Below are 24,168 nucleotides of genomic sequence, written 5' to 3'. Positions count from 1 at the left end.
GTGACACAGTGCGATGAAACCTGCTTCCATGTCATGTAAGATGATTTTTTGATTTTTAAGTGTGCTAAAGCGTAATTATTTCTATACAGTAATGGCCGCACAGTCTAAATTACAATTTTGGGTTTTACAGACAAATTATTTTCCAGTAAAAAGTGATCACGATGTCATTTACAAAATTTTACGAGTATCGGCCTCCCAGCTAAATGAGAAGTTAGTCTTAATTTTTAGTTGTGACATCTCATATATATTACTTCGGAATGTCACAAAAACGTTTCCAGTCATGCACTTTGCTTTTGACTTGGACACCCACACAAAGTATAAACGAAAAATATCATCTAATACTCATGTATTTCGCAAATCAAAAATGAGAATTCGCGCCATATTTTCCTGTGTTCCAAGTTAACTCCCAGGCCATTAGGAGCTTTACTGTCGTTTGCTTTCGTATCATTAGATGGGCAGTTCACTACTTAATAATTTGGTGCTTGTGTTTACTACTCGAAAAATAAGCCCTGCCACACAGATGCCGTTACATGTATAACCAAACAAATACGAACATATTTAAACAGACTATAACCCTTTGTGGGTGTTTTTGAAAGTTTAGGCAACATTTTCCAGTTTTGCTATGGATCACAGTAGTAAATAGTAACAAAATAAGAGTGAATGTTGTTTGGAATACTAATTTTATTTTTTCATCATATTACAAAGGTTGTATTTTAAAGTACCATCTTGTCCTTGCAAGCCCCCTTACTCTAGTTCTACTAAGTAATTTTTACAAATTAAAATTCTTCCCAAATCTCGCATGTATGTACTGTGATTCCGTTGGAATCAATTTTATCCAGCTTCAGTAAATCTGAAGATGAGGAGGACAATTAGCTGCTCGTTCGCAGTAAAATGGTATAAATATTAATTTTAACTTCTGTCTCGACGTCCATAATAGTTACTTCAAATCGTTGCACAGTAGTCTTGTAGCAAATTATTTTTCTGCCTTCAAAAGTTTTCAAAGCGTGTTTATTTCACACACTGAAGTCGATACTAAGACGTTGCAGGTTTTTCAGTTCACTCATAAACCCATTTATTGCATAAATGGAATCAATTCATCTAGGTCATAAGACTACTTTCAATTCGATGCTTTCAACATTCTACTCGCAACTCAAGCAAGCCAACTCGTCCTATCTACTTTAACTTAAGAAAGCACGTATTAACAATATTTTTCCAATATTGTTTTCAGAGTTCCTATTTAACACTTCCAACGTCGATAACTTGAAATGTAAGTTTGAAGTACATCAAAAATACGAAAGATAATTGTCACTTGCAAAATAATTGAATTAATAATACTTATGTTAGATTCGTTTGACCATAAATTTCTGTTTGGATATAAATAAAATGTTTTACTATTTGTTCACTCAGGAATTAAAATTATTGTTATTTCAGAAAAAAATGTTATCAGGTGAGCAAATTCTTAATGTATCAAGTGCAAAACGTAACGAAAATAGGACTACTGATTAGTTCCATAACACTCTTCAGTGTTGAGGCGACAAACTGTTCTCAGTATCACACACGTCCTAAGTAATGAATGAATAAGTGTCAGAATGCGCAAAGGCTTAAAAAACGGTGAACTTCAGGTAGATAATTACACTGTTACTAAATGTAATTCAGTAAAAATATTTGTTTTTATTGCAGCTAAGAAATCCTCCAACAAATAAACATTTTGCGTTTGGTATAGATTGAATCTTTTCGTCTACATACTTCGTATTATTGCTTTTGCTGCAAAAGTGACGAAACGATCACCTTTATTTTCTGAACTTACATTCTTTGGGACTAAATTTTTTCCTGTTATTGCTTTCTGTAAAATTGGCCTTGGAAGCGCTGGGACTGGCATGTTTTACATTCATCTTACTTGTCAGTCCCTCAGCAACGTTATTCATCAGCTCCAGGCGTGGAGAAATACACTGTACCGCACAGTTCATAAGCATTTACACTCATTGGATCTTCTTCCCGGTCCAAAAGCAGATGTGAGAGAGTAACACGGTTCACACCTCCCACATTACAATTCTTGACCTTTGCTACAGAAGAGAAATGATTGTTGATTTTAGTATCCTGCTTCTGCTTTCTACACACAATAACTTCTGTTCCATAGTGAGTGGAAGCAAACACAGTTTTATAGTCTTACCACAGAAATATCAGAATTTAAGAGGGTGACATCCTATAATCAAACTCTACTCTTTCATTTCTGTAGGTGAAAGGCCAAATTAGAAACTTTTCCTGTTTATAGCCATTATGCTAAAATCCAAAAATTTTCTCTACTTTCAGCCTTGAGGCAGGGCAAAGTAAGTAAATAAAAGTTAACAAAGTTCAGTTCCTAAGGCTTCTTTTGTGAACCATATACTACACTTTCTCCTAATGTGTAATTTTTGAAATCGCCTCTCCTGAGATTCATTTCTCACTCTAAATGTAAAGGGCAAAAATGTTGTGTTGGCAGAAGAGCCAACACCGTGTTACTAGTGGAAGGCCGAAATACACGCGTTTTAGCTTACGCAGGCCGGCGTGTGAAGGAAGAACTATACTGATGTGAGGTCTGGAACATGACAGGGAATTAGAATTCAGAAAGCGGACGTAATTACTTTGATACTTAACTTAAATCCATTAATGATGAACGTCGCTCTTGACGGCACATGATTCACAATATTATCTGTTCAGAATAGTAACTGAATATGGCGCCTTGCTAGGTCGTAGCAAATGACGTAGCTGAAGGCTATGCTAAACTGTCGTCTCGGCAAATGACAGCGTATGTAGTCAGTGAACCATCGCTAGCAAAGTCGGCTGTACAACTGGGGCGAGTGCTAGGGTGTCTCTAGATAAAGACCTGCCGTTTGGCGGCGCTCGGTCTGCAATCACTGATAGTGGCGACACGCGGGTCCGACGTATACTAACGGACCGCTGCCGATTTAAAGGCTACCACCTAGCAAGTGTGGTGTCTGGCGGTGACACAACAAAAAACGTAGCCTTTCTGGTCTGCAGTACAACAGTTTGTAATCACATTATACAGGTGTCATTGGGTTATATTGTTTGAATGAATTTCTACCTTTTAAGAAAATGAATCATCTCGGTTTCCTCCACTCTGTCACGTTCGCACTAAGGTACCTTTCTACTTTTGCCAGGCTTTTCATGTTACCAAGTACATCTCGTTTGTTCCGTTTCTCAACAGTTTCAGGTAAACTGATTTCGATCTTGATTGCATCAAATATCTTTTAAAAATTGAATCAAAACATAAATAGTTTTCTAAAACGTCGTCAAAACTTAAAGTTGCAGTATTAGGCCTATTAGCATCACTTACTTCAACAACACAGACTACATCATCGTCTACTTCCGCAACATTATTTTCTCTGGCAAATCTCAGAAGAGCTGCAAGAGTTTCGTCATCTTTCAATACTGTCAATGCACGAAAAGTAGTACTATTCTGTGAAACAACATTTACAACAATGAGAATCATGCTAACACTAAAATGAGTCAGACCTAGATGCAACTAGGTCGACAAAGCTAGTGAAATACAATGGAAAAACATCTAAGAAAGAAGTAAACTACTTTTGCGTAGCGATATGCGTAAAGCGCACACACGGCCAGTTAGTATCCCAAAGTATCACATAGTTTTAAATTTGTAACATAAATAAAAAGTATAGATTTAACAAAAGACTAGATGAAAATAGGCCCTAATCTAGATCATATCTACGCTAATACACTCAAATTGCTAACAGCTGTGTGACAGTAAACACAGCAAATATGGTCCCTTCAAAGAAGCTCTTCAGCTTATACAAATGTAATTTTTGAAGGGCAAAATAATGTGAAATGTCCCCAACTCAAGTTATAAATGTTCTCGAACATATCATCCCATTATGTGTTATCTTCCACTAGATACCCTATACAGAGTAAGCTACATAAAACCGAAGTCAGTAAAATCCTTACCCGACACACACACACACACACACACACACACACACACACACACACACACACACACTGACAGTCTCTCGCGCAACTAGCGCGACAGGCGGATTTGTGTGTTACTACAGATTGTTGCTGCCGGTTGTCAGGTGCTTACGTGTTAGTGAAATATACGTTTCATTGCAGTGTGGTATTGAAAATGTAGTTGTGCTTGTGTAAAATGTCATATTCAGGCCTATGCTCGTTCTCAATTGTTTGAAGGGAAAATATCAAGTGTTCCCCGATGTCGTATTCCATGTGGGACAAGGTATGGTGCAGTTTATTTTGCACTAGGTATTCGATGACGAATCCTCAAAAGATTTTAGAGCGTCTACTTCACGATGAGAAAATCGGTGTTCCGTGTGCCGTTTCCGGTAGTCATATAGTGAATCGATAACAGATATTTTTTTTAGACAGTAGTGTCAATACACAAGTTCATCTCATTTTTTCGATGAATTGTACACACAGTTAACTGATAATAAAAAGTAAGATCTTGTTCTAACAAGACAGAGCAACGTGTCAAACATCAAACGTTTCACCGGATCGCATTCATTTAGGTTTCACAAATGAAAGAGTTGTCAGTAGTGAAGTGTGCCCTCCACGTTCCCAAAGTTGTGTAGTAGCGATTTTTTTTCCCCCTTTGGCGCCACTCAAAGGAGAGAGTATGCATCTAGTCTCCACAATGCTGAGGACCTGAAGGTGAACGTTCGATGACAAATCAACGGAGTTGGGATAGTTTTACGTCAGATGGATCTCAATGTAATAAGTCAAGCACAAATATTCATGGATCACCAGGATCATTTTGAACATCTTTTGTAGCAATGATGTTAATAAATGCAACATATCATAGCCTGGCATTCAAAGACAGTGTTGTGAAGCAAAAGGACAGAATAACGGACTTTGTGAGGTTGAAACCATACACAATGGAGACATGCGAAACCAATCTGTTTTAAGGAAATGAAATCGCTTCCTACAAGTTGCCGCTAAACACAAAACAAAAATGTTATTCGCAATCATTAGACCAGGATATAAAACAAAAATTTTAAAGTATAGTACTCTAACGCAGAGCAATTATTTCATCTGTGCTGGATAGCAGTGAAAAAGGTGGGAAAGATAATGTAATAGTTTTGACTGCTGTTGGCATGATTAATAAGCCCTACCACACTATATAACTGCCTCAGAAAGTTCGGGTTTGAAATGCAAGGGGTTAACGGGGACAACCGTCAGTCGCGAGAATTGACGAATTCAATACCACCAGACTCAAGGTGGAGACTTCTACCCGGTTGTGGTGAGTAAATCCTTCGGGATTTCATTCAGGTGGACGATGACGTTGGTATCCATGATCTAACCGGAACAGAACTGTTGGCCTGTCAAGATAAGGACGAGCAAGATAATGAACTACAATCGCCAGCTCCAGTCACATTGAGCGCGGCAAGGTCATCTGTCCATCTCTTACACTCCTCCGTTCTCAGAATGGTAGCGAGTGATGTCTCCTCAGCTCTCATCACTATCGAAAATTCGCTGGACAATTCTAGGTGGTAGTCGCTCTCTCAAAAGAAAATCTGTGACTAATTTTTAAAATGACATAACATTCTCATTGGTGTGTTTTTCACATACTTTATACTGTATGTACTGTATAAATATATGATACATTATCTTACACATTATTGAAATAAAGATGAATGAACATATGTATGTACTAAAGTTTACTTTAAATCAAATTTTCGTTTGTTTGAATTTTTCCTGCATCCCTCTTGGCTATTTGAACTCTCTGGTCCCTCAAGTTTCAAATTTACTTAGTACTGAAAGTATAGCGATAGCTTGTTGTGAATGCAATATACGATGTGCGACACTAAAGCAATGAGACTAATGTGAAAAAAAAATGTTGCTTACCGTTTTAATCAAGTTTAGTGTTGTCTCCTTCAAAGTACTTCCCTTCTGATTGCACACACTTTTTCAGCGCTTCTGCCATTGGTGGTAACATTTCTGGAACTCATCATCTGTAATATCCTCAAAGACCCTCGTCACAGCTTTTTGGACATCTTATGCTTGAAAATGGTCTCTTGACCGCCGTTTTGACTCTTAGAAATAGAAAAAAGTCTCCATACAAGTATGGCAAAACGAGCTTTCAAACCTCAAAAAAGGCTATTAGAATAATCAAAGGGGTTCCCTGCAGTGTGTCATGCAAGGAAATATTTAAAGAATTTAAAATAATGACTCTTCCTAGCTTATACATCTATGAATGTGTATGCTTTCTGAAAACTCACCAGGAATTTTCAACATTAAATAATCATGTTCATAACCATGGAACATGGAACAGGGATAATTTTGACACACCAACAAAGGAGCACTTACCAGCCCAAAATACTTTTTAGTGCGTTTTACAATAACGAAAATTAAAGAATCATGTAAACTGAAAGTAGATCTCAAACAATTTTTACCAACACGCAGTTTTTATGACATTGAAGAATATCTGAATATGGAAAAGTAATATTATTTATATGTACTGATGTAAAATATTTGTATTTATTATCCAAGTTTTTGAAACAAATTAAATATAAGAAACTATATTGTAATTGACTGCATCCATAGAATGTATATTGTTAACAGATAGAGAGATTGAATTGAATTGAAATAACAGACAGCATAATACGGAGTCAAACGTTTTTATGAATAGCTCCCAGTCTCCTAATGGTGACCTGTACACTGTTGCTAATATCAGTACTATATTATCAAGCTGAAGTTCACATGCACAAACCTCAAAGTGCTGATCAATACAAAATTTGTTTGCTTCTATAGTTTTGTATTTATACCCTTGTTTTAAGAAAATGGAAACTTCTCCTTTATCCATCCTAGATCTGCAAGTGTAAGATGCTAAATTATATCAATTGATACTGACACTATCCATCCCCACAACTACACGGTGTTCAGACACACAGAGTACATCAATCTCATTCTTAATTTTGAGTTCATCTAAACACACTAATAGCTCACCTACTTTATTTTTTATTCCCCTGATATTTTGCTGAAGTCGGTTGATGCTGCCCTTTGCTTTGCCCCTATTTACTGTATATGAAGTTTCTTTTATTCTATTTATCTTGATTGTTGTCTGTCTGGCTGTTGGCATTAAGCTAGAAAAAAAGAAAAAAGAAAAAAAGACTGTCTGCCTGGACCCATTAACCACAGGGATCACCCCCTTGTGGACTGTGTCCCCCTTTCTATTCAGGTGCAGTCCATGTGTAGTGTATCCCCACATACCAATAGTATTTATTTATTTAGTTCTTCTAATCCTATGTGTATAGAATATATACAAGGATATTGGACAAGGTTATGTCTTTACAAGACATAATACAGTTTGTATTGCATTCCTAAGGACTAGATATTTAAGTAATTTACCAAAGAATCATAGCCGGCCGCGGTGGTCTAGCGGTTCTAGGCGCTCAGTCCGGAATCGCGCGACCGCTACGGTCGCAGGTTCGAATCCTGCCTCGGGCATGGATGTGTGTGATGTCCTTAGGTTAGTTAGGTTTAAGTAGTTCTAAGTTCTAGGGGACTGATGACCACAGCAGTTGAGTCCCATAGTGCTCAGAGTCATTTGAACCATTTGAAAGAATCATATATACAACAAACATTAGAGACAACATACAAAGTAGAATATTCACAAACTGGAACAACACTTATGTGAGATTTTACTTGTGTCTGGAGCAACCTGTTTAGCTCAGTGTTAACATGCCTTACAGCAGTGTTTACCCTGGGCTGATCATGGCGCTGAAAGACCTCCACAAACACCACATTTGTGTGCCTAGTTTCTGCTCCTATTTTATCCAGGTCACTCCTAATACTGTATCTTGGATTCATAGCCAGGCTGTTTCCTGCTCCCTGAACTATAATTACCTGGTCTTAAAAGTCCCTTAATAACTGACCTAAGTTTTCTGTCACCTGGCTAAGCCTAGCACTTGGTTTCACAAAACTTCTGATGTGGTACCCTGGACCTAATTTCTCCTGAAGCTGCTGGCGCACACCCTTCCCATGACTGCTGCTTTAACAGAATTCTTCTTTTCCTCTTCTGGTTTGATCCCGACCTGTCCTTTTTTCATTAAGCTAATATTCTGCTTCAATCTACTTTAAACTATATCTGGATGAGACCCTTCCTCCACTTCAGATAGCAAGCCAAACTGATTTACTATTTGAATTTCTGGAGTTCTTTCAACGGTTTCCCCTTTTTAATCCTTTGATTGCTACCTTTTCCCAGTTCCCAGTCTCTTTCCTCCCTTAACCTGCACAATTCCAAGTTTCGGCACTGAAACGGAAGCATTTACCTGGATATAAAATCCAGCCGAGGATGCAAGATAGTGTTCACCATGAAGAAACTTCGTATATCACATCCTACACAAAAACAAGAGCGCACAGAGGAAATTATTAGCAGAAATTAAAAGGAAAGATGGAAAAAGACTGTCGAGGCACAGTGAAATAAAGGCAGGCATCTACTGTCACTTCACTATTTCGATGTCTGCTGAATTTGTTGAAAACATTGCACAGAAAGACCTTTTAAAAAGAAAACTTGGCAGTATTGACACAAAGTCCCAAATTGGATATCAACAAAGAAGAAATGGCAACTGTAATAGCATAGTGGCCTAAAACTAAATTGTCAGACTCTGATGGAATTCCCTTAAAATTTCCAGATTTTTTTATGAACAAATGATCACTAGAATGAGATTTTCACTCTGCAGCGGAGTGTGCGCTGATATGAAACTTCCTGAGAGATTAAAACTGTGTGCCGGACCGAGACTCGAACTCGGGACCTTTGCCTTTCGCGGGCAAGTGCTCTACCAACTGAGCTACCCAAGCACGACTCACGCCCCGCCCTCACAGCTTTACTTCTGCCAGTACCTCGTCTCCTACCTTCCAAACTTTACAGAAGCTCTTCTGCGAACCTTGCAGAACCAGAGCATTTGCCCGCGAAAGGCAAAGGTCCCGAGTTCGAGTCTCGGTCCAGCATACAGTTTTAATCTGCCAGGAAGTTTGAGATGAACACCAAATTATTATGCATATACAATGAACTATTGAACCCTTACACAGAAATCCTAAAAGATTTTGTTAAAGGAATTGTTGTTTTAGTATCCAAAAACCCATGCAGTGCGTTCATTGAAAACCTCGCATCCGTAACATCGCTAAATAGTGATAACAACATTATATCCCATCTACTAATTCAAAGACAATGCTTGTTAAAACCGGCATTTACAAAACAAGCATGGCCAAGGAGAGATTGATTACGCAGACTGTGTGTGGTTATAGGGATGTAATAGTTCTTGCAGATGTTCTCAAAATATGCTGTAATGTCACTAGACTTTCAAACAACTTTTGACAGAGAAAAATATCATTACTTATTCCAAACAATGAAAGCAATAGTAAGTTGACAATATTTTGTCACCGTAATAATCGAATATTAAGCAGGTGTTCATCCAGAATTCTAATAAATGGTCATCTAATGAGGACATTCAATTGTGGTAGTACAGTTGGGCAAGGCTCTCCAATGTCAATGGCCTTGTTTGCCATTCCATTAGAATCTCTGCTAGACACTCTGGCACAGTAGCTAAGAGCGCTAAACATCAATGCTCAAAATGTAAGTTGGCCACATGCTGGTTACATGGGTTTTGTTGTTACAAATGATAACATAGAGAAGGCTCTAAAAGTCATTGGGCAATAGGAACTGGCAAGGAAATTAAATTGTAACAAAAAAAATTATGAATACCATATGTGGCCCTGTGCAAAACCCAACACAAATAAATGTGGTATCCCATATGAAAATATTATGTGTAGACATAATTTTATCCGTTGCTGTGGTGTTTCTCACGTGACTTGATGACTCTTGTAAAATAACGGACAATCATCTTCCGTCACAAACATGATTTCATTTCAATGCTCGATGTGTTTCAAACCCTTAAGATGCCTCCTCCAGAGCTAGAAATAAATTGTGCTAGAAAAAAAAAATGGTTACAGTGACATAATGTGGTTGATCTTTATTTTATCACATATTGACTACAGACCGGTTGGGGGCCCACTTCGACGAGTTCTGCGACCTGTTCTGCCAATCGCTGTTCCATGTTATCCTCGGCTCTGAAACTTGGTTGAAACCAAACATTTCTTCCGACACTATCCGAATCACTGGTTACTCTCTCTAAATCACAAATCCACTGCGTCTAAATCGATAATCTGCAAATCACATTTAAGTGCCTGGCATAGGGTTCATCGAACCACCTTCACAATTCTCTGTTATTCCAATCTCATATAGCGCGCGGGAAGAATGAACGCCTATATCTTTCTGTACGAGTTCTGATTTCCCTTATTTTATTGTGGTGACCTTCCTCGCTGTGTAGGTCGGTGTCAACAAAATGTTTTCGTATTCGGAGGCCACAATGGGACGGACCGGTTGGGGGCCCACTTCGACGAGTTCTGCGACCTGTTCTGCCAATCGCTGTTCCATGTTATCCTCGGCTCTGAAACTTGGTTGAAACCAAACATTTCTTCCGACACTATCCGAATCACTGGTTACTCTCTCCTAAGGGCAGATCGCGAAACACGACGCGGGGGTGGTGTAGGTGCCTATGTTCGCTCTGATCTGACACCTACTGTACTATGCACATCGGATGCAAGGGCGAAGGAGAAGCAGAGTTCTTGTTTCTCGAAATAAATACATCAAACCAGAAACTGCTAATTGGGGTAATCTATAAACCTCCAAACGTCGGTGCCATGTCCTCCTTTCAGTCTGCCCTGTCCTCACTCGTGACACAGTATGAACACATAATCATTATGGGCGATACAAACATCGACTTACAGGTAAAATCTCCCTCTGCCGAAAAACTAAGGCGACTGTTCCACTCCCATGATATGAGTTTAACACCGCTGGACCCAACTCATCACACGCCACACAGCCACACACTCATAGATATAATAGCAACAAAGCGACCAGATAAAATAATCCGCGCCAATCAGACATCCGCTCCGGGACTCTCTGCTCATGACGTGATATTCTTAAATTACTCAATGCATACTACCAAAGAAAAATCTCACCTGGTAACCTACAGAAACTTAAAAAATGTTAACCATGACGCTCTTCAAAAGGATTGCTCAGACATCCCTTGGCATGATATAAGCAATGAACCGACTTTAGACGGAAAAATTCGGCAATTATGTCGCAAAATTATTGCACTGTACGATAAACATGCTCCTCAACGCACTGTCAAGGTAAAGAGAGCTCCCGCTCCGTGGCTCACCACTGCATTACGCCAGTTAATGAATAAACGTGATGCTGCACATAGGGCCTTCAAGCGTAACCCAACTCCCGAGGCGTACGAAGCTTACAGGAAACTCCGAAACAGAACCAAGCAAAGCGTGAGGAATGCCAAAATCAGACATTCCCTCTCTGTCGTATGCGGCATATCAAAACCTGCTGCACTGGAAAAAGCTGCGCAGTTTTGGTATAGGGAAGCGAAGATCCGACGCTGTTTATCAAGCGTCTGCAGAAGAATTAAACGATTTCTTCTCTACAGCTGTAAACTGCCACGCAGCGACAAATTACCAGCCCCAAGATATCAATCTCTTGAGAGACAAGTTTTTCCTAAAACATGTCACTACCGGCACAGTACACAAGGCAATTATGAAAATCTCTTCCGAGGCAGTAGGAAATGATGGAGTGAGCATTGGCATGATTAAGAACGTCGTAGACACCATTATTCCAGTTATCACAGACATCTTCAACCTCTCTCTTGTCAGTAGTACATATCCTACTGAGTGGAAGCAAAGTTTAATTCAACCTATACCCAAGACTGACAACCCTAAGTCGCCAGGTGACTACAGGCCGATCAGCATACTACCTGCAATATCTAAAGCCCTAGAATACATCGTCCATGAACAGCTGACGGATTACCTCAAAACTCATAACATCCATGACGAATATCAGTCAGGCTTTCGAAAGCACCATAGTACAGCAACTGCATTAATCAAAGTAACTGATGACATTAAACATGTTGTGGACAGACGTGAAGCTACTATCCTAACACTGCTTGACTTTAGCAAGGTTTTTGACACAATTGACTTCGATATATTACTAATTAAAATGAAACAGCTGAATTTCTCAAACAGCACAATTCACTGGTTCGACAGCTACCTCAAAAACAGAAGTCAACAAGTCATTTGTGGGTCGGAAAAGTCATCATGGAAAAACGTGCGCTCTGGAGTTCCCAAAGGCTCCGTCCTTGGTCCACTACTCTTCTCACTCATTATGAAGGGATGCTGACTCAGTTTTTCAGGATAGCAAATGGGAACTTGCAGTACAGAAAATGGCCCAAGGATCACTTGTGTGTGTGTGTGTGTGTAGTGAGTGAAGTGTTATGAAACAATGTGTGTATAGTGTGTGCAGTGACTGATAGTGAAATATGAGTGAATAGTGTGGCATTACATTATTTAATGAGTTATTTGTAAATAAATTATTGTATACCAGGAGTAAAATCTAATGATTGTCTCTAACTAGAAGTCTGTAAATATATGTGTATACGAATTAGCTTATTGTAAATTGATCTAAGCTTGTAAATACTTTGACATGTCCTATATCCTTGTAAAAAGAGATCTACGGATGAATAAAACTACTACTACTACTACTACTACTACTAATGATATTTCTTCAGTGATTCACTCCTGCAACTACCATCTCTATGCCGACGACATCCAACTGTACATAAGCGCAAGCCCCAAAAACATTGCTGACGCAGTAGCGAGTATGAATGCAGATCTTTGCTCTGTTTCTCGATGGGCACAGAACCTAGGTCTGAAACTAAACCCCAAGAAATCCCAGGTCATACTTATATCTCATCCAAAGTTAATCAGCCGGTACTTTCGCGAAACAGTTCCTCAAATACTCCTCAATGGTACCCAACTACCATACCAAAAAACAGTAAAAGACCTTGGAATAATCTTGGATGAACACCTAAACTGGGAAGAACAAACAGTCACAGCTTGCCGGAAATCGCTCTCCTCCCTACATGCAATTCAAAAATTTAGAAAAATATTCCCAACCCATGTTAAACAAAAATTAGTCAAAACACTAGTCTTGCCTAATCTTTACTACTGTGATGTAGTTCAACACGGCACAAATAGTGAAAATTTTAGATGCCTCGAGCTAGTGATGAATGCTTGCGTTAGATACGTGTGCAATATTCGGTTGTATGATCATATCAGTCCTTCATACTCCCAGCTAGGTTGGATACGCCCACATAAGGCACGCGATCTCCACACGATGTGCTTACTTCATCGATTTCTTAGCCACTGGTGCCCACAATACTTATCTTCTCAAATTAAACACCTATCATCATTCCACAATCGCAATACGGAACGGATACGTCTAGCATCTTGGTTCTACCTTTACATAACCCAAAATCTTTCTCCGTGTCATTCTCCATCTCTGCCATACGACTATGGAACGCGCTCCCCTGTGATCGGCGTCTTATCCAGAACTACTCAACATTCAAGAGGGAACTCAAAACTTATATATTAGGGACGGTATAGCCACCATTGTTGTGCCCCTCTCATCTCTTTCTTTCTCCTCTCCATCACAGCTTCGAATTTTCCCATTCTATTTCTCTTCCTCTAACCTATCTACCTCTTATATATCTCTTTTACCTCATTCTATCGTCTTATGTGTCTGCTCGATGAGAATAACTCACAAGCTGCAAGAACATAACGAAAAAATTCCCAACTAACAATAGGACTGACATTCACAAAAGAAAAGTATGTTTACTTTCATATACATACTCATTACTATTATTACTATTATTATTATTATTATTATTATTATTATTATTATTATCATTATTATTATTATTCTTGATTGTTATAATTATTTTTATTGTTATAGTTATCATTGTACTACTGTTATAATCTCTATTTTTGTTCTTTAACATCAATACTGCATAATACATTATATGTCCTTAATGTTCTGTAGAAACTGTAACTCGCTCAATCTGAGTATGCCTGGTTAGGCCTGGTTAGGTGTAAGAGAGGGCCTGAAGGCCCTAATCTTGCCACGTAAAATAAATGTATAAATAAATAAATAAATAAATAAATAAAGTTGGTGATTCGAATTTCGTGAGAAGATTCTGTCTCAACATAAAATGCCTTTCTTTTAATGATGTTCAGCCCAAATCCTGTATGATTTCTGTGACACTCTCTCCCATATTTCGCGATAATACAAAACGTGCTGCCTTGCTTTGAACTTCTTCAGTGTACTTCGGCAGTCCTATCTGGCAAGGGTCCCACACCACGCAACAGTATTCTGGAAGAGGACCGACAAGTGTGGTGTAGGCAGTCTCCGTAGTAGGTCTGTGTCCTGCCAATAAAACACAGTCTATGGTTAGCCTTTTCCACAATGTTTTCTGTGTGTTCCTTCCAATTTAAGTTGTTCGTAATTGTAATATCTAGGTATTTAGTTGATTTGACTGATTTATAGTGTAACCGAAGTTCAATGGATTCATTTTAGCACCCATGAGGATGACCTCAGACTTTCCGTTATTTAGGGTCAACTGTGACTTTTCGCATCATTCAAATATTTTTTCTAATTGTTTTCTGATGACTTCTAGTCGATAAACGACAGTGTTGTCTACAAATAACCAAAGATGGCTGCTCAGATTGTCTCCCAAATCGTTTATGTAGTTAAGGAACAGCAAAGACCCTATAACTCTACCTTGGGGAACGACAAAAATCACTTCTGTTTCACTCGATGACTTTGTCAATTACTACAAACTGTGATCCCTCTGACAGGAAATCACAAATCCAGTCACAAGAGCCGCACAGCTACCCCTCGCGGCAGCGTGCATTTACTAAAATTTCTATACATGCTGCTGCTGATGATGTCTGGTTTGTGGGGCGCTCAATTGCGCAGTTATCAGCGCCCATACAAATTCCCAACCTTTGATCAGTCCAAACTCGCCACATTCATGAATGATGATGAAATGATGACACAACAAACACCATCTCCTTCTCCAAAACCAAAGCAACCTTCCTGAATGTTGACCTTCATCTTGTTGAAGCTCACATCCACACCTCTGTCCACATCAAACCCACAAACAAACAACAGTACCTTCACTTTGACAGCTGCCATCCATTCCACATCAAACGCTCCCTTCCCTACAGCCTAGGTATTCATGGCAAACATATCTGCTCCAGTGACGAATCCCTCAACAATTACACCAATAACCTGACCAGTGTTTTCCTCTTCCGCAACTATCCTGCAAACCTTGTCCACAAACAGATCTCCCGAGCAATACATTCTTCCACGTCCAACAACACAGAAGCAACCCCCTTGTCACCCAATATTATCCTGGCCTCGAATACATCAACAAACTACATCGCCAGGGATATGACTTTCTCAAGTCAAGCCCTGAAATGAGATCATCCCTTGAATATTCTCCCCACACCACCCAGAGTTACCTTTCGTCGCCCCTCTAACCTCCGTAACATCCTTGTCAAACCGTACAATATTCCCAGACCACCTTCTCTACCCAGCAGTTCCTACCCCTGTAACGGACCCCCCTGCAAAACCTGCCCCATGCATCCCCCCCACAACCACCTACTCCAGCCCTGCTACTGGTAAAACATACACAATTCAATGCAGGGCCACATCTGAAACAACACGTCATTTATCAGCTGACATGCCTGCACTGCACAGCCTTTTACATTGGCATGATGACAACTAAACTGGCTGAGCGGATGAACGGGCACAGACAAACTGTCCGCCTAGGAGAAGTCCAATACCCAGTAGCAGAGCATGCCTTCCAGCATGATTCTAGGGATCTAGGAACCTGCTACAGCACACATGCCATTTGGCTTCTCCCACCCAACATCAGTCCCCTGGAACTGTAACTTGCATTCAACACATCCTTTCATCCCGCCATACCCCTGGACTGAACCTATGTTAACAAACCTCACTCCCATTTACTCTTGAGTCTTGTCCCCTTTCCCCTTTAGCCATTCACACATCTTTTCATCCTACATTGTTGTGTTTATCTTTATACTATATACCTCTTTACTTCTGTATGCATCCTCTTTGGTTTGAAGCTGGCACAGTACTTACAGTAGAATATATTTGGCTTCCCTCGGACACCCATGACTCATCTTTGCCACCCCTCCCTGTTTACCTTTCCCCTGTTGCTTCATAACCTGGGTTGTGAGTAACTGAATCCACTTTCCCTTCTCCTTCCCCCCCCCCCCCTCTCCCCTCCCTGACGAAGGAACAAAGTTCTGAAAACTAGGCTACATAAATTTTCTGTTCTGTTTTGTGTATCTTTCGCCCTAACCGCCGTCTGCTTCACGTCTTCTGTGCAGCGAGCTACCTTAATTTAAGTATTATCTGTATTTTTCTTACTTGTCACTACTTCTTCTGCGTGTTTTTGCTTTTAGGAAGCTTTAATAGTAGAGTGCTATTAAGTGTTCCATAGATCTCGTGTTTGTTTTGAATACAGTCAGAGAGTCCCTTTAGTCAGCCATAGTGCTAGTAGTGCTAGTGTTTGTTTTCAATACCGTCCAGAGACAGGTAGTGCTATTTTCCTTGTTTCTACAAGAAGTGGTTAGCAATCACAGTTTAGTCAATAATCAACCGCCTTTAGTGAATTAGCAGTCTAGTTAAAAGCTGATTAACACTCTATAGTAAATTGATTTCTTAGGATGGCTAGGATGTGTGGCTGCTGTGTACGGACGCAGGAGGAGCTGGCCACTCTTCGCGAACAGCTGAGCGTGTTGATGTCCGCGGTCAGCCGTCTTCAGGCTGCTGCCTCGGAGTGTAGCGGCAGTGGGGAGTCTGGTGCGTCGCAAGGTACACCCCAGGTGTTACATTCTTCACCCACTGTCCCTGCTGTCGAGACATCTTCGCGGGTACCGGGCGCGTTTGGGCCACCCTCTCCCCAAGGGGAGTGGCGGGTTCAGCGGCGTTCGCGGCGCACGAGGCGGAGGGTCAATGTGGGGGCTGGCCGTGTGGCATCGCCCGCTCTGCCTGTGAGTGGACATGTGGCTGCTCCTTCAGCAAGGTCCGAGCAGGCACACGGGGGGAGGGGTTTATTAGTTATTGGGAGCTCCAACGTTAGGCGGGTGATGGAGCCCCTTAGGGAAATAGCGGAAAGGTCGGGGAAGAAGGCCAGTGTTCACTCTGTCTGCTTGCCGGGGGCTCTCATCCGAGATGTGGAGGAGGCCCTACCGGCGGCGATAGAGAGCACTGGGTGCACCCGACTGCAAATTGTTGCTCATGTCGGCACCAATGACTCTTGCCGTCTGGGTTCAGAGGTAATCCTCAGTTCGTACAGGCGGTTGGCGGAGTTGGTGAAGGTGGAAAGCCTCGCTCGCGGGGTGGAATCAGAGCTAACTATTTGTAGTATCGTTCCGAGAACCGATCGCGGTCCTCTGGTTTGGAGCCGAGTGGAAGGCTTAAACCAGAGGCTCAGACGATTCTGCGGAGAGCTGGGGTGCAAATTTCTCGACCTCCGCTATCGGGTGGAGAAATGTAGGGTCCCCCTGAATAGGTCAGGCGTGCACTACACGCCGGAAGCGGCTACGAGGGTAGCGGAGTACGTGTGGAGTGCACATGGGGTTTTTTTAGGTTAGAGAATTCCCTCCCTAGGCCCGACAAGACGCCTCCTGAGACGCGGCAAGGCAGGAGTAGGCAAAATGCAACAAGGAATAACAATATTAATGTGCTAATAGTAAACTGCAGGAGCGTCTATAGAAAGGTCCCAGAACTGCTCTCATTAATAAACGGTCACAACGCCCATATAGTACTAGGAACAGAAAGTTGGCTGAAACCAGACGTAAACAGTAATGAAATCCTAAACTCTGATTGGAATGTATACCGCAGAGATAGGATGGACAGTGAAGGGGGAGGCGTGTTTATAGCGATAAGAAGTGCAATAGTATCGAAGGAAATTGATGGAGATTCGAATTGTGAAATGATTTGGGTGAAGGTCACGGTTAAAGCAGGCTCAGACATGGTAATTGGATGTCTCTATAGGCCCCCGGGCTCAGCAGCTGTTGTGGATCAGCACCTGAAGAATAATTTGGAAAATATTTCGAGTAGATTTCCCCACCATGTTATAGTTCTGGGTGGAGATTTTAATTTGCCGGATATAGACTGGGAGACTCAAACGTTCATAACGGGTGGCAGGGACAAAGAATCCAGTGAAATGTTTTTAAGTGCTTTATCTGAAAACTATCTTGAGCAGTTAAACAGAAAACCGACTCGTGGCGATAATATATTAGACCTTCTGGTGACAAACAGACCCGAACTATTTGAATCAGTTAATGCAGAACAGGGAATCAGCGATCATAAAGCGGTTACTGCGTCGATGATTTCAGCCGTAAATAGAAATATTAAAAAAGGTAGGAAGATTTTTCTGTTTAGCAAAAGTGACAAAAAGCAGATTACAGAGTACCTGACGGCTCAACACAAAAGTTTTGTCTCAAGTGCAGATAGTGTTGAGGATCAGTGGACAAAGTTCAAGACCATGGTACAATATGCGTTAGATGAGTATGTGCCAAGCAAGATCGTAAGAGATGGAAAAGAGCCACCGTGGTACAACAACCGAGTTAGAAAACTGCTGCGGAAGCAAAGGGAACTTCACAGCAAACTTAGACATAGCCAAAGCCTTGTAGACACACAAAAATTACGCGAAGCGAAATGTAGTGTGAGGAGGGCTATGCGAGAGGCTTTCAATGAATTCGAAAGTAAAGTTCTATGTACTGACTTGGCAGAAAATCCTAAGAAATTTTGGTCCTATGTCAAAGCGGTAGGTGGATCAAAACAAAATGTCCAGACACTCTGTGACCAAAATGGTACTGAAACAGAGGATGACAGACTAAAGGCCGAATTACTAAATGTCTTCTTCCAAAGCTGTTTCACAGAGGAAGACTGCACTGTGCTTCCTTCTCTAGATTGTCGCACAGTTGACAAAATGGTAGATATCGAAGTAGACGACAGAGGGATAGAGAAACAATTAAAATCGCTCAAAAGAGGAAAGGCCGCTGGTCCTGATGGGATACCAGTTCGATTTTACACAGAGTACGCGAAGGAACTTGCCCCCCTTCTTGCAGCGGTGTACCGTAGGTCTCTAGAAGAGCGAAGCGTTCCAAAGGATTGGAAAAGGGCACAGGTCATCCCCGTTCTCAAGAAGAGACGTCGAACAGATGTGCAGAACTATAGACCTATATCTCTAACGTCGATCAGTTGTAGAATTTTGGAACACATATTATGTTCGAGTATAATGTCTTTTCTGGAGACTAGAAATCTACTCTGTAGGAATCAGCATGGGTTTCGAAAAAGACGATCGTGTGAAACCCAGCTCGCGCTATTCGTCCACGAGACTCAGAGGGCCTTAGACACGGGTTCACAGGTGGATGCCGTGTTTCTTGACTTCCGCAAGGCGTTTGACACAGTTCCCCACAGTCGTTTAATGAACAAAGTAAGAGCATACGGACTATCAGATCAATTGTGTGATTGGATTGAGGAGTTCCTAGATAACAGAACGCAGCACGTCATTCTCAATGGAGAGAAGTCTTCCGAAGTAAGAGTGATTTCAGGTGTGCCGCAGGGGAGTGTCATAGGACCGTTGCTGTTCACAATATACATAAATGACCTGGTGGATGACATCGGAAGTTCACTGAGGCTTTTTGCAGATGATGCTGTGGTGTATCGAGAGGTTGCAACAATGGAAAATTGTACTGAAATGCAGGAGGATCTGCAGCGACTTGACGCATGGTGCACGGAATGGCAATTGAATCTCAATGTAGCGAAGTGTAATGTGATGCGAATACATAGAAAGATAGGTCCCTTATCATTTAGCTACAAAATAGCAGGTCAGCAACTGGAAGCAGTTAATTCCATAAATTATCTGGGAGTACGCATTAGGAGTGATTTAAAATGGAATGATCATATAAAGTTGATCGTCGGTAAAGCAGATGCCAGACTGAGATTCATTGGAAGAATCCTAAGGAAATGCAATCCGACAACAAAGGAAGTAGGTTACAGTACACTTGTTCGCCCAATGCTTGAATACTGCTCAGCAGTGTGGGATCCGCACCAGGTAGGGTTGATAGAAGAGATAGAGAAGATCCAACGGAGAGCAGCGCGCTTCGTTACAGGATCATTTAGTAATTGCGAAAGCGTTACGGAGATGATAGATAAACTCCAGTGGAAGACTCTGCAGGAGAGACGCTCAATAGCTCGGTACGGGCTTTTGTTAAAGTTTCGAGAACATACCTTCACCGAAGAGTCAAGCAGTATATTGCTCCCTCCTACGTATATCTCGCGAAGAGACCATGAGGATAAAATCAGAGAGATTAGAGCCCACACAGAAGCATACCGACAATCCTTCTTTCCACGTACAATACGAGACTGGAATAGAAGGGAGAACCGATAGAGGTACTCAGGGTACCCTCCGCCACACACTGTCAGGTGGCTTGCGGAGTACGGATGTAGATGTAGATGTAGAACTGAGGTAAGTACTGGCCAGCCCCCCACTCTCTCTCTCTCTCTCTCTCTCTCTCTCTCTCTCTCTTTGTTAATATTTACCATATGTTCAAGTGTTAAGAACTGTGGGTGGAAGTAAAATAATGAAACTTTTCTGGAGCATAAGTACCTGAAGATGTAGGATGTACCTAAGTTGTAACTAAGCAGGGTAGTGATACATCCCATTCTTTGAGTGAGAGGTATCACATCCCCAAAGACATATGTCAGGGAAAAGATGTTCATGACTGAGAGTAGTTAAGGGGTGAGCACCCGACTGTTGGGAACTAACTATCCAGTGACCATACGGAAGTGGGTAGCAGTCAGATGACCCTACCTGTTGAAATAGAGAAGAGAGTTCCATGGAGTGGGTGGTGCAGAAGAAAGAGCTCAATGAAGTCTAAGACTGCAACATGTTAAAGATAATAAATTTATTGTAATTGTTAATTATGACGTTGAATATCAATTTGTTAAGTATGCGGTACAGACAGGCAGGATACGAGTTGGTAGCTGTCCTCATTTATCAAGCACTGAGTTTTAATTTTTAAGAAAGTATAAGAAGGTGAATTGAGTTTCACCTCTTGATTATGTGGTGGAATGAATGAGAATGAAGTTAATTTTGAGCATCTTTATCTGCAGCCTGTAGGGAGGCAAAGTCTGAGCCAAGTTGGAGGAAGAAGCCATGTGGATTAAGGGGACAGACTAACTGGACCCTGACTAACTGTAATTAATGGCAACCTAATATTCAGCAAACAATATTCATTGTATATAAAATGAGTGTTCAGGGACAACTTATTTAGGTGTTCGATGAATGAGGTGAAGTATAACAAACCACCATTGAGCCCAACCCAAACTGGAACACTTCAGCACTGTGCAACATCTTTAATACTTTTGAATGGAGAAAATTGATATTATATTAGATTGGTTAGTGTAGAAATCGTGGCAGGAATGGTACTTACTGATAACAATCAGAACATTGTAAACAATGAAAATTACCCATTGTTTTACAATGTGTACTGATATGTATTTTCATCTAATTCTCATCAGTGCAGTGCAGCAGATGGCATAATGAGTGGCTGATGACCTATACCAGGACATGAAACAAATGTGACAAATACAATCAATCTGGATGATCTTGAAAGCCATTTGAAACATTCACCCTTGGTAAACTTGTTGCTTTTGTTATCTACATTCCCACTGCCTTCCTTTCTATCACTCTTACAGGGTGTAAATCTCGTTCTGATTTGAGTAGTAGTCAGGACCTTTTTATTTTATTAATTTATTTATTTCATATTCTGTTGATGCTAATAATTATGAACTTTCACTAAACAGTATGCTGAATTCTCAAATCATAATACAAAAGCTGGGATATTTCTTTCACCTACAGGATATTACAGTGATAGTAAGTGGTTCATTGTCAATGGCTGTACCACAGTGGTAGCATCAGTTCCCGTCTTATCACTGAAGTTAAGTGCTGTCAGGATTGGCTAGCACTTGGATGAGTGACTGTCCAGGGCTTCAGAGTGCTGTTGGCAAGCAGGGTGCACTCAGCCCTTGTGGGTCCAGTTGAGGAGTTGATTAGTTGAGAAGTAGGAGCTGTGGCCTGACAACAGCCAGGAAAACTGTGTGCTGACCACATGCTCCTCCATATCTGCAGCCATTGATGCCTGTCAGCTGAGAATGACACAGCATTCGATTTGTGCCGTAGGGTCTTGAGAGACCTGTTCAGATGTGGCTTAGTTTTTAGTGGTTTATCATAATATGTAAAATTGGTTGTGTATATTGTTAACATTACACAAGCTGCGACATAGATGGGAATGTGATCCACAAAGTTTAGATTAAATTCTTTTATTTCTATGATAACAAAATTGTTAGATCGCTTGACTACTGGTTTTGGTCAGAGATAAGTATTTGCAGGTCTGTTTTAAAATGTGTCCTAATATAATGAAGCCATAGTGACATCATAGAAAGATACATTCAGTGCTATTCTGCTTTTCTGTGTGTCTTTTGATGGTGGCAATATGGCTTCATTGCAATAGGACATGTTTTAAAACAGATATGAAGATGGTTCTTGCTGAGCAGAACCAGTGGCTTAAGGACCTAAAAATTCTGTACTCGTAGACAGAAATGGAAGGAATTTATCTTTAATATTACTCACAGATTTTAAATTACAATATACAGATCATTTCTAGTACACCATAAATGAGGATGCAATATTTCTTGATTTCAAAAAATTGTGTGCACTAAAAGATAATATTTTGCATATTTTTTGTAAAAATTTGGATAGGTCACCACTAAGATGTTTGACATGGTACTGTAGGGATTATGTCTCCTGATACTTAAGTTATGTCCTTCTTTGTGCATCTTGCTGAGGTTTTCTCCTCTATGTTAAGTCTTGTTTATTGTGTGTATGATGGGTGTCATACATTCTGTCCATTTTTTTGTTTTCTTCAATATCTACAGTGAAAGACATCAATGAGATAAGTATTGGTGTGTCATGATGAAGATTCCAAACTGTTTGAATAAATCCATGCAAGGTTGACTGGATTTTTTTTAATTTTTTAAATTTTTTTTTTTTTCGTGTGGTACTGCATTAATTCGCCTCTTCCTTCTCAACAGGAAATTGCTTCCGATCCCCAGCTCTTTGTCGAGGGTGCATCAAGATTTGACGTTCAACAAGGAGAACTTGGTAAATTTCAAATTACGTTTTCACATTATTTTTTTAAAAAAATATAGATATCATAATTTAACATTAGAATAATATCCCAAGGAAACAGAATGGCTGGTACATGGTTACCTCCAGGAGGACATAATACAGAATACTGCCAATAGAAACACATAACAGAGCAAAAAACCTATTCCAACTTTTGGAATAATTGGATCCTTGCCTGGACAGAAGAGGCACCTTACAAAGGTGGGTCCATTCATTCAGATAGTAGGACAAGATGGACCCAACTGTTTTGAGAAAGGGGGGAAACGAGGATGAAGGGTGAGGTGTTAAAGTAGGAATTCGATGATGAGACATAGATGATATGACATTGTGAGATGTTACTCTTTCTTAAACAAATTTCTGCAGTATTTAATGTTGTTTTCCTCTGAAACAAATACAGGTTGTCCATTATTCAAGTGCCAGTTTTAAAACTCTGTAAAAAGAGAACCACTGCTCAGAATGATGTGAAGTTTGAACAGAATATTATTGACACAAGGGAAAATATCATGGACAAAATAAAAAAAAACAAAAAACTAAGATCTTATCATAGATTACACTGCAAACATATTTAACGTAAATGGAGTTGGCCACAAATGACAGATGAATTGCAATATGACAACAATGGTTTGAGTTGCACATTACACCAACCCTACTGTTCGGTGTATGTGACTGCACAAGTTTAGCGGTCAACAGTTGTGGCACTGTTAGGGAAGCCCATCCTCTATGGCAAGGTCATCCAACATTGGATGCCAAAAACCTATTTTTAATTGTCCTCGGCAAAAACCACACAAAAATCAAAATTACATTTGTGTCTAATTGTTGTAAGACTGGTGCAAAACATGTTCAGTATGCTGTCCATTGTTTTCTGCCACAAGTAGAAATTGGGGAAACAGTATATTCCACAAGACATAAGTGTCTCAGGAGGTGGAGGGGGAGGGAGGTT

The 24,168-nt window shown here is 40.5% G+C and overlaps 1 protein-coding gene across 4 annotated transcripts in view; it reads left to right on the top strand.

Annotated features, from left to right (window-relative positions):
* The window catches only part of LOC126359655 (calpain-A), a 573,819-nt gene that overhangs the window by 457,445 nt on the left and 92,206 nt on the right, over positions 1 to 24,168 (top strand). For all 4 annotated transcript variants that reach the window (XM_050007648.1, XM_050007650.1, XM_050007649.1 and 1 more), the window contains one exon: positions 23,135 to 23,204. In XM_050007648.1, the coding sequence (XP_049863605.1) occupies positions 23,135 to 23,204 (70 nt within the window). The remainder of the gene's footprint in view (positions 1 to 23,134; positions 23,205 to 24,168) is intronic.

The sequence above is a fragment of the Schistocerca gregaria genome, chromosome 1 (genome assembly GCF_023897955.1).
Source record: "Schistocerca gregaria isolate iqSchGreg1 chromosome 1, iqSchGreg1.2, whole genome shotgun sequence".
In the NCBI taxonomy this organism is placed as follows: Eukaryota; Metazoa; Arthropoda; class Insecta; order Orthoptera; family Acrididae; genus Schistocerca; species Schistocerca gregaria.
This window is presented reverse-complemented; position numbering and strand designations above follow the sequence as displayed.